Source organism: Phyllostomus discolor, chromosome 10, assembly GCF_004126475.2.
Source record: "Phyllostomus discolor isolate MPI-MPIP mPhyDis1 chromosome 10, mPhyDis1.pri.v3, whole genome shotgun sequence".
Lineage (NCBI taxonomy): Eukaryota > Metazoa > Chordata > Mammalia > Chiroptera > Phyllostomidae > Phyllostomus > Phyllostomus discolor.
In genome coordinates this window covers 85,763,909-85,781,051 of record NC_040912.2, presented here as the reverse complement: position 1 = coordinate 85,781,051, position 17,143 = coordinate 85,763,909, and the positions used below count along the sequence as shown (strand labels likewise).

At 48.0% G+C, this 17,143-nt stretch overlaps 4 gene segments (V, D, J or C); all 4 read right to left on the bottom strand.

Annotated features, from left to right (window-relative positions):
- Positions 1–670: 670 nt before the first annotated feature.
- Positions 671–8,316, bottom strand: LOC114507388. The segment is given in 3 exon segments: positions 671–703; positions 3,374–3,768; positions 8,212–8,316. Coding segments are annotated over 3 exon segments (477 nt in total).
- Positions 8,317–10,516: 2,200 nt separating this feature from the next.
- LOC118496952 lies at positions 10,517–11,084 on the bottom strand. The segment is given in 2 exon segments: positions 10,517–10,893; positions 10,995–11,084. Coding segments are annotated over 2 exon segments (426 nt in total).
- A 1,945-nt stretch (positions 11,085–13,029) lies between these two features.
- On the bottom strand, positions 13,030–13,561 carry LOC118496951. The segment is given in 2 exon segments: positions 13,030–13,409; positions 13,509–13,561. Coding segments are annotated over 2 exon segments (429 nt in total).
- Positions 13,562–15,831: 2,270 nt separating this feature from the next.
- LOC114507387 lies at positions 15,832–16,348 on the bottom strand. The segment is given in 2 exon segments: positions 15,832–16,199; positions 16,300–16,348. Coding segments are annotated over 2 exon segments (417 nt in total).
- Positions 16,349–17,143: the final 795 nt, after the last annotated feature.

Below are 17,143 nucleotides of genomic sequence, written 5' to 3'. Positions count from 1 at the left end.
TGGAACCACTGCTTTAGCTGCCATCTCCAGCTTCTTAATGGATTTAAAAAAAATCTATATATCCTTATGAATTATTCCCCTAATGATTAACATCACAGACATCCTAGCACAAAAACATGTTTTTGTTTCTCTGCTTGCTTGAACTTTTTGAAGCATTTGGCAATATTGATTATTCTGAAGTTCTGGAAATTTCTCTTCCCTCAGCTTCATTCACATTATTTTTAATTAATGCATGCTTTTTTTTCATGTACTTTTCAGCACTTAATTCTACCCATTAAATTTAGGATCCTGGTCTGATCAAGTAAAAAAAAAAAGAAGAACATGAAACAACTATACTCAGTTGTTGGAAAAGTTGACACAGGGCTGTGATTCTTCAAAAGCAAGAAAAAAAAGGGGCCATGTCCACACACAGTGGGGGTGGGGGACAGAACATGAAACATTTTCTGAGTTGAGTAGACAGAGGTTAAAGGTTAGAGGGAACAAAGGCAGCTAGGGTTCGCGAGGAAGACTACCAGAGAGAAAGCTACACAAAGAAATCTGCAAACCTTCACAAGGACCAGAACTTTTGTCTCAACAGTGTCCGTATAGGATTAAACTTCAGAAAAACAAACAAAAAAAAGCAATTGAGAGGGCCCTGGTTGGATGGCTCAGTTGGTCGGAGTGTTGACCCCTACACTGAAAGGTGGTGGGTTTGTTCAATCCTCTGTTGGGGTGCACACAGGAGGTAACTGGTTAGTGGGTTAATGTCTGTCTCTCTCCTTCCTTTCTCTCTAAGATAAATAGACTTATCCTTGGGCGAGGATTAAACAAACAGACATTAGAGAGGAATCACAGAGAAGATTCACCAGCATCCCCAGAATGGCCGAGTTTAGCAGTGGGACAGGATTAGGCTAGAGCAGGAGAAGGCAAATTACAGCCCTGAGGCTGGCCATCTGTGATGTAAATAGTTTTTAGGGTGAGAAGCATTTCCACAATGCCAGCATGAAGAGCTTGTCAAAGCTTTCTAGAAAAAAAAAACTGCTGAAAGTTTCGAAACAACCATTGAAAGCCTTTGAAAATTATCTCAAGAGGCTCTGGCTGGTGTGGCTCAGTGCACTGAGCACTGGCCTGAGAACCAAAAGGTCACCAGTTTGATTCCCAGTCAGGGCACATGCCTGGGTTATGGGCCAGGTCTCCAGTTGGGGGGATGTGAGAGGCAACTGACCAATGTATCTCTCACTCATTGATGTTTCTCTCCCTCTCTCCCTCCCTTCCCCCCTCTCTAAAAGTAAATAAATAAAATTTTTTAAAAAAGAAAATTATCTCAAGAGCATACAGCAAGGACCCATCCGTTCCCCAGGGAGGGGCAAGTTGCCAGCTCTTCTCATTCCCACCAGTTGCGTGGTGTGGAAACTCTGTTCTGGCAAATGCAGCCAGACCTCTGGTTCCTCCCTCCTTGGAGCACCCACGTGTAGGGTGGTCCCTCTGTTCCAGAAACAACATGCCAATAATAGTTGGTCCCAATCCTCCCCATTCTGGCTTCCTTATAGGGTGGAGATTCCATGGTGGGAGGGGCAATCAAGAAGAGCAAGGCATACCACCCCATCCAGGGGCCCACCCAGAGAGCAGGAACCCCCTCCAAGGGAAGTGGGCCACCATCCCTGCCCCCTGCAGTGGAGCTGTGGTGCAGAGTTCTGTCCACAGGGTGGGACGGGCCACAGGCATAGCTCAACCTTGACTTAGGGACCCACCAGGCCCTGCTGACCTTTTCTTATGACTTTTCTTATGAATGAACTTCTTTGCTGCTTCCCTCCTTTCTTCCTTCCCTCTCTCCGCACCGGGGTCACGGTTCTCCCGGGCTCCTCACTCCTTCCCGTTTTCTCTCACAGGCATTCTCGAACCCAGGCTTGGCCCCCGCTTCTTGGAGGACCTGAACCGATGCCCGTGGAGCAAACTCTAGTAATTTTAATGTATCTTCTAAAGCCCCACATCGAGCTTTGGCTAGGAGTCCTGTCTGTGCCACTTAAATGGTTCATTGATTTACATCAGGTGAAATATTTGAGTGCGTTGGGAATAACGCACGCTCCAGGCAATGCCTGTGCCTTTGAATCTGGAACGAGTTTTTAGAGGTTCTAGTTGTCCTTATTGATAAGAAACCTGGGGCATGGCCTCAGCATGCCCACGAGGGTGGCTTCTTCTCCTTTGGGAGAGGATTTATGGGAGGGGTCTACCACTTACCTGGGCCTGCTCTTACAGAGATGTCTGACCTTTTGGCATCTCTGGGCCACACTGGAAGAAGAGGAGTTGTCTTAGGCCACACATTAAACACACAAACACTTGGAGAGGTTGTGGAGAAAAGGGGTCCCTAGTGCACTGCTGGTGGGACTGCAGACTGGTACAACCACTATGGAAAACAGTATGGAACTTCCTCAGAAAACTAAAAATGGATCTGCCTTTTGACCCTGTGATTCCACTGCTGGGATTATATCCTAAGAACACTAAAACACCAACCCAAAAGAACCTATGCACCCTGATGTTCATAGCAGCACAATTTGCAATAGCTAGGTGCTGGAAGCAACCTAGATGCCCATCAGTAAATGAGTGGATCAAAAAGCTATGGTACATTTACACAATGGAATTCTGTGCAGCAGAAAGAAAGAAGGAGCTCCTACCCTTTGCAACAGCTTGGATGGAGCTGGAGAGCATTATGCTAAGCGAAACGAGCCAGGTAGTGAGAGACAAATACCACGTGATCTCACCTTTAACAGGAATCTAAACAACAAAACAAAGAAACAAGCAAAATATAACCAAAGACACTGAAATAGAGGACAGGCTGACACTGACCACAGGGGAGAGTAGAGGGAACGTTGGGATGTTGGGAAGGGTTCACAGGAACAAACTTAAAGGACACATGGACAAAAGCTAGAGGGAGGGTGGTAATGGGAGGGAAGTGGGGAAGGGTGGGAGGGGGGCTGGATTGGGAGTAAAAAGGAGAAAACTGTTTTTGAACAATGATTAAAATAAAATTTAAAAAATACACAAACACTAATGAAAACCAAACAATTTAGTAATGTTTTAAGTAAGTTTATGATTTTGTGTTGGGCCTCATTCATAGCCATCCTCGGGCACATGTGGCCCATGGGCCAGGGGTTGGGCGCCCTGCTTAACATACTGCTAAGTCTCCAACTTCAATTAAAAAACAAAACAAAACAGAAGTTCCTATTTGTCTACTGCAGAGAACAGAGCAGGTGACTAAAGTGATTCTGGGAAAACACCACCAACTGAATGTTGGGCGAGTGTAACCACGTCTCCACGCTCGGCGTAACCGTCCAGGGTTTTGTAGGTCTATGCCAAGCCCCATCTGCACAGGGGATGATGACAGCCGGGAACCCACTTCCCACGGCAGCTGTGTGGGAGGGCAGTGAGGTCTGGAGCGGGTGCGTGGGCCCGGAGCAGGTTTGTGAGTGGTGGGGAGGCAGCGCTCGCCCTCTGTGCCTTTGCTGCTCGCACAGAGGTACAGGGCGGAGTCGCCCAAGCCCGGCGCTCGCAGGCCCAGCGAGCAGAAGGAAGTGTTAGCCCGGCTGGGCTGGAAGTTGTCCGAGGTGTCTGTTTCTTTGTTAAGTATCTGGTCATAGTAGTAGAGCAGCAGCTTTGGGGCTTGGCTCAGCTTCTGTTGGTACCAGTACATGGTGTCGTGGCTCAGGTCCTGAGAACAAGTCAAGGTCACTGGTTGCCCCGTCCTGGTAATCTGGTATCTTGGGCTCTGGGTGACCGTGGCTCGCACATGACCTGCAGAGAAAGAAGGAACATTTGCAGACAGAGTCACGAGGGAGACGGATGTTGCTGCTGTAAAGAAAGACACCGAACTGGGGATGTGATGGCTTTAGTTAAAAATGCCCTCCTGCCCAGGACTCACTCGCTCCCAGGAGGCAAAGGGCCACACAGTGGAGGAGCCTGGGGCCCATGGCAGGGCCAGAGCAGGCGTGGGGCATCTGTCTGTCCCAGACGCTGGTCTCTGGGTTTGGAGGGGGGAGCTCTGAGAGCCCCTGGTCCCTGAGAGGCAGGTCTGCCTGTGATGACAGAGCTACTGTTGACGTCACCAGGGCAAGGGCCACTCCCTGTGATATTGTACGCAGTTTCCTGCGTGGTGGGAGAGGCTGGGCTGAGCTGGATGAGGCATGAAACAGAGGAGATGTCTTCCTATTTGTCCCTCTTCCTGTGTCTCACTCATATTCATCCAGTCCCCTCCTCACTGCTTGCATCCTTTAAGGCAGGTCACACGTTCCTCAGCGCATGGCTAGCTTTTGCTCAGGTTGCACTCATAAATCTATGGCGCCATGTCTTTGGTTTGTTATCTACGACCTCGATGCATGAAAGTTATCTGCCCACCAGCCCCACCCACATGCCGAAATCAAGCCCCGTCCTTTCCACGGCACATCAAGGAAATCGGTGATGACGCACTGCCCCCTTGTGGCCACTAGAAAAGTGTCGGGAGCAGCCTTCCCACACTGCGGGAGGAGACCTGGGCTGTGGGTGAGGACACAGACGGCTTAGAAGCGTGCCTAGCCCCACTCTGCTCCTACTAGGCCCTTGCCCTGGGACCAGCACATGCCAGGGGACTGGCAAGCATCCCCAAAGGTAACATGGCCCCATTGTGACAACTGGAATTGACCTCCGAGACGCTCAGGGTTGGCTGACACGTCTCTGTGTGGGGCTAACCCACGCTTTCTCCATTTAAAAATCAGACGGACGGAGAAAGGAAAACCGGCTTTCATCAGTGTTCATCAACTTGGCCATCCCACTTACAAACGAGATTTAAAACAGTGTTTGGAAATGGATTTATGTGGGACAAACGTAACTTAAACTTACCAGCACCGTTGCCACCTCTGTCAGGGAGCAACCTCCAAACCAGGAGTCAATGCGTGTTTACTCCTGTTTTTATTTCCATCGAGGAGTCATGTAAATCGTGGGGAGAAGGGGTGTGACGATGTGGCCACAATCAGAGTCCCGATCCCTTTCAGATCAGAGCAGCGCGGTGAGCAAGAATCACACGGTGCCTCCCCCGCTCCCCCACCCCCAATGGGACGACACACTCACCTCAAAAACAGAGGTGATAGGCCGAGCTCTGTGTAAGGAGCCCCAGGACCCGGACCACGGACGTGTCCCAGATACTCTTGCATTTCAAGAGTTAAAGCCGGTTCTGCCTCTCTCCTCCTCCGCGGCGGATGACGCTCAGGGGAGGGCTTCTGTCTGGAGCTGCCACTGGGGGCGCGGGGCAGGCAGAGGGCGCGTTTTCGCGCAGGGAGGGCCTGAGTCTGCAGCGCTGTGGTGAGGCTGCTGGCACAGAAGTAAACTCCGGAGTCCTCCGGCCGTGCAGGCTGGATCTTCAGGGTGGAAAACGTCCCTTCGGTCCTCTCGGCTGAGAACCGATCGGCGGGCATCCCTGATTTATCCCGCACGAGCTCTTTCAGGAAGCTGATGAGAAAGGTTATTTCCTTCCCCGTGGCACGTTGGTACCAAAGGAGAGTCTCATGTCCGGAAATCGGGTCACATCTCAGAGTCACGGCCTGTTCCTTCTCTATGACCCTGTGGCTGGGGAACTGAGTGACTCCAGCGGAGACGGGTCCTGTGGGAAAAGGCGAGAGCATAGAATACATAGGAAGAGTGTCTGGGGCAAAGGCCACGTGGAGACATTCCCACATGGAAGGACTCACTTGCTCCCAGGAGACAAAGGGACACCACGCTGAGAAGCCTGCAAACCATGGCAGGATCCAGAGAGAAATAAGGACAGGACGGGTACAGAAGAGCAAAGAATGACAGCAAATCCGAGTCCCCTTGGCCCTGTAAGAAGTGTCCCGGAAAGATATCACCGTGGTCACCAACACCTGTAGTCTCAAGAGCGCCCTCTAGGGAAGAAGAAGCGTAGCAGAAAGAGTGAAGTTTCTCTCAAGTTTGTCCCTTGAGGGGTGATGAAGCACCACCCCTCAGGCCAACGACATTGACCTGTTTCTGCATTTAAATAGGAGCCATCCTCCTACATAGTCATGAAGAAGCTGCCGCAGTAAACAGTGTAATTTCCTTTCCAGGTCGATAGGTTTTGATCCTCTCGGAATAAAATGTGAGGCCTTAAAATGTCCCTGCAACTTAATACATGACCCATAAATGTTTTGGTTGATTTATGAAATTTAATTAAGATGTACCTGGGATGCTGTTTTATGGGCCAGGCAGCTTCCTAGGACAGGGGACGCGGTGTGCAGACAGACCCCCATTAGATAAGGGAGGGAAAGGATTCAGATATTTACAAAGAGATCAAAAACACCCACAGAAAAGTGTATGTGGGTCCACCAGGTTTCTGTTCTTGTACTAATCTGCACGTGTGTGTTGGAGATAATAAAGTGCGATGTTACAGGTGAGTGAAATTATGCATATGGCGCATGGACACAGACAATGTGGGGACTGATTGAGGGAGGGGAGAGGGTGGGGCTGGGTGAAGGTGGGAATGGGGGGGGAGCGGGAGCAACTATAACAGAGAAAACAATAAACGAAGTGAATCTCCAGGAATGTAAAATGGTACAGCCACGCTGGAAAATAATTGGGTAGTGTCCTTGAAAAATAAAAATATGCTTCCCATATGACCCAGCAATCTCAGGCTCACTCCGGGGCATAAATTGACCCCAGAGGAATAAGAATTTATGTCCACACAGAACCCTGTGCACAAAAGTTCATGCATAGCCACTTAATTTGTAATCGTCAAAACTTGGAGACAACCAAAATGTCCAACCACAGGGGGGTGGCTACACGGGCTTTGGTGCATCCAGGCCGTGGAGAGCTTATCAGCAATAAAATTTTAAAAAAAGAATTACTGATAAATGTAACAAATCAGACGAATCTCAAAGGCAATGCATGAGTGAAAAGAACCAGTCTCAAAAAAGACCACCTACTGTATGGGTGCATGTATAAAACATTCTCAAAGTGACATCACAGAAATGGAGAATTGATCGGTGCTTCCCAGGGGTCAGGGATGGCGTGCACACACACGTGTGTGTGTGTGTGTGTGTGTGTGTGTGTGTGGTTGGGCAGACTGTGGTGCTGCGCTAGCTCTGTATCTTGATTGCATCTTCATATGTGAATACAAATGACTTCGAACTACTTGCACTTGGCGACAAGGTCAGTTTCCTGGCCTCGATATTTGAGGATAATTGTGGAAGATGTAACCATCGGTAGGGGCAGCATGAAGGGTACACTGGACGCTTTCATTCTCCTTTGCAACTTCCTGTGAATCTACCGCTATTTTTAGCTGATAAGTGAAGGAAAGGGGCCTTCTGAGAATGTGAAAAGGGTGTCTTGTGACAATTAGGAAGATAATCACGGAAGAGTTAGAAGAAAGTGGAAAGGGCTGAGCAGATCTGAGGACATAACCGTAGTCCCACTTAACCACTGCATGGCGCGGGCACAGGCAGGAGGGACCACTGATGACTACCTGAGACAGTCCGCCTGGGTAATGATCCGTGTGCAGCAGGTGCACCATTTTAAGCTGCTTCATCACTCGAAAGCCCCATGGACACATTAACCCTCTGCCTTGGACTCAGCCACCCTCTGTGAACATTTGTGAGCAATGCCAGGAACCAGCCCCTACTGCCTTTGTTTCTAGAAGTTTCCTAATGTGATACATTCGGTGGATTGTGTCCTTGGCTTCCCTACTGAGAGGCGGGGAACTAAACCCCTGCTTGCGCTCTGATAGCAGGAAGCCCCAGAAAGCCGGCTAGGGAGGGATGGGGCTAGAGGGGAAGCAGGAGGTTTCTGCACAGGGAGGGGGTGACTGTGCAGCGCTGTGGCTAAGCTGCTGGCACAGAGGTACACGGCTGAGTCCCCGGGTTCTGTGCGCTGGATCATCAGAGTGGAGAATGACTTATTAGGCATCTGAGCTAAGAATCGCTCCTTGGGCAGCCCTGTGTCATCCACAGGAAATTGATCGCTGAAGTAAATAAGGAATTTTATGCCCTGCCCCGATGTCTGACTGTACCAATAAAGGACACGGTGGCCTGAAATGGGCTCACAGCTCAGAGTCACTCCTTGGCCCCTTGTTGTCACCTTGTGTCTGGGTGTCTGGGTGACTCCAGCATGTGACGGCTCTGTGGAGGAACACAGAGTTGGGGGACAGATTAAGACACATAAATGGAAACAGAACTGGGACTATTAAAAAATGCAGATTCTTCATTTCTGAGGACTCACCTACTCCCAGGAGACAAAGGGCCACCCAGCACAGGAGCCTGGTGCCCATGGCAGGGTGGGGCAGGAGGAGGCCTCACCCAGACAAGGCCCTTGTGAGCCTGAGCACAGGGGCAGGGCTTCTGGTTCCTCTGGGCTGCACAGGGTGGAGAGTGACTTGGCTCTCTGTCGTTGCACAGAGAACCTCCACCCACAGGCGAACATCAGTTCTGTGCAGCAGGTCACTGGGACGGTCTCACGGGTCCTGGGACCCGGCCCTGCCCCTGGGCTCTTTCTGGTGGGAAACACCGATCATCTTCTGGCGTTCACCACCCCTCCCTGCTCTGACTTCACGCATCTCTCTCTTTGTAGCTGAGAGTTCTCCCTTGTTTTCATTTTTAAAAGATCTCTAATGCACTGAAGAAATACTGGGGAATAATACTTTACCAAAGGACTTGGCAATAAGTGAGACAAATTTATAGGGAACACAACACTAAGTAAGCATCACCCTTCTTCAACCTCCTGTCCCACTTTGTTGAATTACTGGGAAAAACTTGATCTGTACATCTCATAGATTCGTCCTGGTTCACATAAATTTATAGTAACACAAGGCATACCTGAAAGTCATGTGCTTTTGTTTTTAGAAAAATAGAAAGAGCTTCTATGCATCATCATGTAATTTCTAAAATTTGAGAAAAGATACAAACAGTCCTATGCATCAGTAGATATAAACCTATATCTATGCATTTGCCTGCTTTCTTTATTCATATAAATGTTTTCATATGAATGGGATCATGTCCTGATTTGAGCTTCATTATTAAGTTATTGCATGAGCTTTATTAATTACTGATTGGATGGTTACAAAGTTTCTTTTTTAAAATATTTTATTTCTTTATGTTTAGAGAGAGAGGAAGGGAAGAAGGAAAACAGCAATGTGTGGTTGCCTCTCACACACCCTCACTGGGGATCTGGCCATAACACAGGCAAGTGCCCAGACTGAGTATTGAACCTGTGACTCTTTGGTTCCCAGGCCCACACTCAATCCACTGAGCCACACCAGCCAGGGATGAAGTTTCCGATTTTAATAAAATGACACCAACACACCAGGTCAGTGGAAATAGATTCTTTAAATGTCAGCAAAGCATCCTATTGACCTATGCACTTCCTGTGCACAGCAGCAAACCAATGGAAGGCTCTTCAGTGAGGATCAGGGAATTCCTGTCAGCGACCAGGCTGTGTCGTGATCACTGCCGAATGCTGTGGGTGACTCAGAAACCCCCACTTTGCCATCCAGGGCTGCCCAGAGGGAGCTGGATTTGTCACAGTTGAGAGTGTGGTTAAACCTTGAACCTGGTTTAGACAATGTGAGAATTAAGAACATAGGAGTTTAAAAGCTCTTAGGTACGTGAACTGAGAGTCAGTGGCTAAAGGAATCTGAGGAGGGTGGTGCAGAATTAGTGAGAAGGAAACCAATATGAAGAGGGAGGAGAATGAGATGATTGAAATGGCAATTTTGGAAGGAGCTCTTTGGTGTCTCATCCCACAGATGGGAATTACTGAAGTGTGTCTGAAAAATGTTGGAGGTAAAAATTATTCAAAGTAGGAGGCCAGGAGACTGAGACACCAAAGCCCTGTGGAAAGTGTCTGAGTGATGGTGACATCCCCAGTGGTGACATCCTCACTGGTGGGGAGAAGAAGTGAATGAGGACGGATCTGATGGTAGGGAAGCAGCAATAAGTTCAGCAACAAAGGACGATGTTCTGAGACATGAGTGTGAGGAGTAGGACTGAAGCCGGGAGAGGGGCCTGGTCTGGAAGAGTCAGGGAGGACCCAGGAGATTAAGAATGCACTGAAATTGGGCATTATGTGTTTGATTCTGTTTTAAAATAAACACAGTGCACACTTTACTGCATGTCCTCCTTAAAGGGCAGAGCACCTTAGTGGAGTAGTGAAGACAGTGATACGTGGAATCGGGCTGCATGCTACAACCCTAGAGAACATGTGTGTGGGGGGCATGGTGAATTCTCTTAGCCCCTTAGAGAAGGAGAAGAAGGGAGGGCTGAGCAGCCGTTACCAGGAGCTCCTACCATTCAGATGCAGAGGCCGGCGCAGGCAGGCAGGAACACACACAGTGTGGGGAACTGAGGTCTGCCTCTCAGGAGTGCAGAGTGCTGGGCCCACAGACAGTGTGTGAGGGAAACCTAAAGCTCATTTCCCACATTGTTTACTATGAGACACTTTTTCTCTTGATCCCTTATCCTTTCTGTGCTTGTCATGCCCCAAACGCATGCATGTCTCTTGGTGACAGCAGAACAGAAAAGACTTTTACTCAGGACACCTGGGGGCTGATGAGAGGAGGGGAAGCAGGAGGTTTCTGCACAGGGAGGGGGCGACTGTGCAGCGCTGTGGCTAAGCTGCTGGCACAGAGGTACACGGCTGAGTCCCCGGGTTCTGTGGGCTTGATCGTCAGAGTGGAGAACGACTCATTAGGCATCAGAGCTGAGAATCGCTCCTTGGGCATTCCTGACTTGTCCAGAGGTTTGGTATCACCGAAATAAATCAAAAACTTTATGCCTTCTGCTGAGGTCTGTCTGTACCAGTAAAGGTAGTCATGGCCTGAGACTGGCTCACAACTCATAGTCACATCTTGTCCCCTCTTTGTTACCTTGTGCCTGGGTGTCTGGGTGACACCAGCATGTGTGGGCTCTGTGGGAGAAGACAGAGTTTGGGAACAGATTAAGGGACATAAATGGAAACAGAACTGGGACTATTAAAAGCATACAGAATCTTCATGTCTGGGGACTCACCTATGCCCAGGACACAAAGGGCCACCCAGCAGAGGAGCCTGGTGGCCATGGCAGGGTGGGACAGGAGGAGGCATCACCCAGAAGAGCCCCTTGTGATGGTGAACGGAGGGGCAGGACTTCGCATTCCCCTGGGTGGAGCGTGACATCACTCTCTGTCATTGCTCAAGGGACCTCCTCCCAAGGGGAGAACAGTTCTGCACAGATGTCCCTGGATGGTCACACGTGTCCTGGGATTTGGACCTGCACCTGTGCTCTTCCTGATGAGAAACACCGGGCGTCTTTCTGGCCTGTGCAACCCCTCGCTGCCCTGACATCAAACATCTCTTTACTTCATGGCTGAGGATTCTGCTTTGTTTAAAAAAAAAGATTCCCTTTGCTCTGCAAGAATTTCCGAGGTGATATTTTATAAGTTCCCCAGCAATAAGTGAGGGAGGGTTGCATAGAACAGAAGGCTAGGCAACCCCACTCTGTCCTTCCTCCAACCGCACTTTTGACGTGTCGTAAGAAGAACTTGATCTATAATGTTTGATAGATTTATCCTTGCTCATATACATTTTCAGTAAAACATGGCATATATAAAAGATATATTCTTTTCTTTTAATCAGTGTAAAGGAGCTTCTGTACATTATCTTGTAATTTCTGAAATTTGACAAAATTTATACACATTCATATACATCAGTAGATGCACATCTAGTACTATTGGCCTGCTTTCTTTGTTCATGTCGATATATTTTCACATAAATGAAATCATATCCTATATTTTGAGCTTCATTATTTAGTTATTTTATGGTTATATGGTTTTTTCACATATAATAAAAAAAACCCACCAAAACACCAAGTCAGTAGAAATAGATCCCTTAAATGTCAGCTAAATGTTCTATTGACCTAAGCACTTCCTGTGCACAGCGGGGAACCAATGGAAGGCTCTTCAGTGAGGATCAAGAATTCCTGCCAGTGACCAGGCTGTCATCATCACTGCCGAATGCTCTCGGTTAACTGAGGAACTCCCGCTTTGCCTTATGCAGGTGACAAGATGGGTTTACCGGGCTTGATACTATAGTTTCCAACCTTGAACCTGGTTTAGACAATGCGAGATTTAAGAACATGTGAGTTTAAAAACTCTTAGGTACAGGAACTGGGGATGAGTAGCTGAGAGAATCTTAGGAGGATGGTGCTGAATTAGTGAGAAGAAAACCAATGTGAAGAGGTAGGAGAATGAGATGATTGAAATGGCAATTGTGGAAGGAGCTCATTGGGGTCCCATCCCACAGACGGGAATGACTGAAGTGCATCTGAAAAGTGTGGGAGGTAAAGATTATTGAAAGTGAGGAGGCCAGGGAACTCAGACACCAAACCCTGTGGAAAGTGTCTGTGTGATGGTGACGTCTCCAGTGGTGAGAACTTCACTGGTGGGGAGAAGAAGTGAATGAGGACAGATCTGACGGTAGGGAAGTGGCAGTAAGTTCAGCAACAAAGGGTGATGTTCTGAGGCATGTGTGTGAGGAGTGGGTGGTGAAGCCAGGAGAGGGGCCTGGTCTGGGAGGAGCAGGGAGGACCCGGGAGGATAAACAAGGCACTGAAACTAGACATCATGTGTTTGATTCTGTCTTGTGACATAAACAGAGTAGAAATTCTATTGCATTTCCATCTTAAGGGCAGAACACATTAATGGAGTAAATTAGCACAATGATAAGTGGAATTTGGCTATATGATACAATGGTAAAAAGGGAGGGGGAGGGAAATATCTCTTAACAGCTTAGAGGGGTTGGAGAATGGAAGTCTGAGGAGCCATTACCAGGAGCACCTACCATTCGGATGGAATCTAATGTAGGAAGGGAGAAAATAACAGTGAGAATAATTAAGGCCTAATCTCTCAGTATGGTTACTTTTGAGTCCACAATGTATCACAATGCCCTAAAACCCATTTCCTACATTGTGTCCTGAAGGCATTTTTTCTCTTGATCCCTTACCCTTTCTGTGCTTGTCATGCCCCAAAGCCAAGTATGTCTCCTGGTGAAAGCGGAAAAAAGGACCTTTACACAGAACACCTGGGGCTGGTGAGAGAAGGGGAAGCAGGAGGTTTCTGCACAGGGAGGGGATGACTGTGCAGCGCTGTGGCTAAGCTGCTGGCACAGAGGTACACGGCTGAGTCCCCAGGTTCTGTGGGCTGGATCGTCAGAGTGGAGAACGACTTATTAGGCATCTGAGCTGAGAATCGCTCCTTGGGCAGCCCTGTCTTGTCCGTAGGGCTTTGATTGACGAAGTAAATCAGAAACTTTATGCCTTCCACGGAGGTCTGTCTGTACCAGTAAAGGTAGTCATGGCCTGAGACTGGCTCACAACTCATAGTCACATCTTGTCCCCTCTTTGTCACCTTGTGCCTGGGTGTCTGGGTGACTCCAGCATGTGTGGGCTCTGTGGAAGAGGACAGAGTTTGGGATCAGGATAAGGAACATAAATGGAATCTGAAATTGGATTATAAAAAATGCAGATTCTTCATTTCTGGGGACTCACCTATGCCCAGGAGACAAAGGGCCACCCAGCAGAGGAGCCTGGTGGCCATGGCAGGGTGGGGAAGGAGGAGAGTTCACCCGGATGAAGACCTTGTGCATGTGAATCGAGGGGCAGGGTTTCTCATTCCTCTGGGCTGCACAGGGTGGAGAGTGACATGGTTCTCTGTCGTTGCACAAAGAACCTCCCCCCAAAGACGAACATCAGTTCTGTGCAGCAGGTCACTGGGACGGTCTCACGGGTCCTGGGACCCGGCCCTGCCCCTGGGCTCTTTCTGGTGAGAAACACGGATCATGTTCTGGCGTTCACCACCCCTCCCTGCTCTGACTTCACACATGTCTCTGTTTGTAGCTGAGAGTTTCTTTTAATTTTTTAAAGATGTTATATGCGCTGAAGACTGGGGAGTAATACTTTACAATGAACTTGGTAATAAGAGAGAAAAATTTATGTATAACACAGTGCTAAGCACCACCCCTCTTCCACCTCCAATCTCACTTTGTTGAATGACTGAGAAAACCTTGATCTGTACGTTTCATAGATTTGTCCTGGCTCATATAAATTTATAGTAAACCACGGCATACCTGAAAGACATGTGCTTTTGTTATTAGCAAACTAGAAAGAGCTTCTATGTATCATCACATAATTTCTAACATTTAACAAAATATACAAACAGTCCTATGCGCAGTAGGTACAAATATGCATCTATTTCTCTGCCTGCTTTCCTTATTGATATATATATATATATATATATATATATATATATTCACATAAATGGAATCATATCCTAGTTTTTGCTTCATTATTTAGTTATTGTAGCTTCCTTATATACTGATTGTATGGTTACAAAGTTCTTTTTTAAAAAAGTATTTTATTTATTTATTTTAGAAGAGAGGAGATGGGAAGGATAAATTGAGGGAAAGAAACATCAGTATGTAGTTGCCTCTCAGGCGCCCCCTCCTGGGGATCTGGCCATGACACAGGCATGTGACCTGACTGGGAGGTGAGCCTCTGACCCTTTGGTTCCCAGGCCAGCACTCAATCCACTGAGCCACGCCAGCCAGGGATGAAGATTCTGATTTTGATAAAATGACACCAACACATCAGGTCAGGGAAAATAGATTCTTTAAATGTCAGCAATCTGTCCCATTGAGCTAAGCATTTCCTGTGCACAGCAGCGAACCAATGGAAGGCTCTTCACTGAGGATCAGAGAATCCCTGTCAGCGACCAGGCTGTGTGTGATCACTGCTGAATGCTGTGGGTGACTCAGGGACTCCCACCTTGTTGTCTCTAGGTGCCCAGAGGAGGAAGGGCTACCACCAGTTGACATTAAAGTATCCAACAATACATCTGGTTTACACAATGTGAGAATTAAGAACACATGACTTTAAAAGCTGTTAAGTACATGAACTGAGGGTCAGTGCCTAAAGGAATCTCAGGAGGGTGGTGCTGAATTAGTGAGAAGGAAACCAGCGTGAAGAGGCAGGAGAATGAGATGATCAAACTGGCAATTTTGGCAGGAGCTCATTGGTGTCTCATCCCACAGAGAGGAATGACTGAAGTGCATGCAAAAAGTGTTGGAGGTAAAGATTATTACAAGTCAGGAAGTCTGGAGACTGAGACACCAAACCCCTGTGGAAAGTGTCTGAGTGATGGTGACGTCTCCATTGGAGACAACTTCACTGGAGGGGAGAGGAAGTGAATGAGGACGGATCTGACGGTAGGGAAGTAGCAGTAAGTTCAGCAACAAAGGGTGATCTTCTGAGGCATGTGTGTGAGGACTGGGTGGTGAAGCCGAGGAGAGGGGCCTGGTCTGGAAGAAGTAGGGAATACCCAGGAGGATAAACAATACACTGAAATAGAAGACAAAATGGTCAATTCCATGTTGTGAAATAAAGACAGAAGAAATTTTTTTGCTTCCCATCTGAAAGGGCAGAGGACCTTAATGGTGTAATTAACAGAATGATAAGTGCAATCTGGCTACATGTTAGAACCCTGGAAAATATTTGTGTGTGTGTGGTGGGGAGAATTCTGGTAGCATCTTAGAGGGAAAGGAGAATGGAGGGCTGAGGAGCCCTTAGCAGGAGCTCCTACCGTTTAGAAGGAAAGGCCAGGGCAGGCAGGCAGGAACAGGCACTGTGTGGGTAACAAGGGTCTGTGCCCAGATATGCAGAGTGTTGAGCCCACAATGTGGGAGGAAAGCCTCAAGTGCATTTCTACACTGTTCCCTACACAAGAATTTTAAATTTATCACTTATCCTTTGTCTCCTTGTCATGTCCAAAGATACACATGTCTACTGGTGAGAATGGAGCAGAGAAGTCTTTTATTCACGACACCTGGGGGCTGAAGGGGAGCAGGAGGTTTCTGCACAGGGAGGGGGTGACTGTGCAGCGCTGTGGTAAGCTGCTGGCACAGAGGTACACGGCTGAGTCCTCAGGTTCTGTGGGCTGGATCTTCAGAGTGGAGAACGACTTATTAAGCATCTCAGCTGAGAATCGCTCCTTGGGCATTCCTGACTTGTCCAGAAGTTTGGCAAAGGTGAAGGAAATCAGAAACTTCATGCCTTCCACTGAGGTCTGTCTGTACCAGTAAAGGTAGTCATGGCCTGCAATTGGCTCACAAGTCAGAGTCACTTCTTGTCCTTGGTCTGTCACCTTGTGTCTGGGTGTCTGGGTGACTTCAGCATGTGTGGGCCCTGTGGAAGAAGACAGAGTGTGGGTATAGGATAAGGAACATAAGTGATATCACAATTGGTAATATCAAAAAAATTAGATTTTTCATTTCTGGAGACTCACCTCTGCTCAGGAGACAGAGGGCCACCCAGCAGAGGAGCCTGGTGGCCATGGCAGGGTGGGACAGGAGGAGACTCTACCCGGACGAGGCCCTTGTGACCCTGAACACAGGAGCAGGGCTTCTTGTTCCTCTGGGCTCCACAAGGTGGAGTGTGTCTTGGTAGTGACATCGCTGTCTGTCATTTGTCATGGGACCTCCTACCATTAATTGTCAGTTGAATTGACTGGAATAGGCCATGTCTCTTTTAGGGTTTGGTTGGACCATTCAAAGTCTCCAGGACTTTCATCAAGTGTCACTTCTCACAACCCTGTGCTTCCACCATTCCTTGTTCCCTGATGTCTCCATAGTCTACCATCTGCCTGCCATGGCCACATGCGTGTGCCATAGCCACTGCAGATTGTGGCCAAAAAGACAATACTGTGATCTTCGCATCTTTCATAGCCTGTCAAGGCACTCCCTGACTCCCGGACACACAAATCTGAATAATTTCTGGCTGAGCTGGGGTTTTTACCTAATCTGTCCCAGAATCATTTAGATTGCACACAAGGGTGATTGTGAAGGGAGGGAAACAGATGCCCTGGGATAGGAGGGTTGGAGTCAAGCAGCGTTGGCTTTATAGAACTAATCCTTGTACCTGGATTAGATAACGTGAGGAATAAGACCTGAGAGTTTCAGAGCAGTTGCGTGTGTGGACTGCAGTTTAGAGACTATGAGAATCACAGGGAGTGGATTTTGCATTAAAGAAAGGAGAAAGGCATAGGAGCATGGAATGTGAAATGGACATTTTGGAAGATTATCTTTGCTCACTGCATGGTCTAGACTTGGAAGTGCTCTTGGATAGGATTG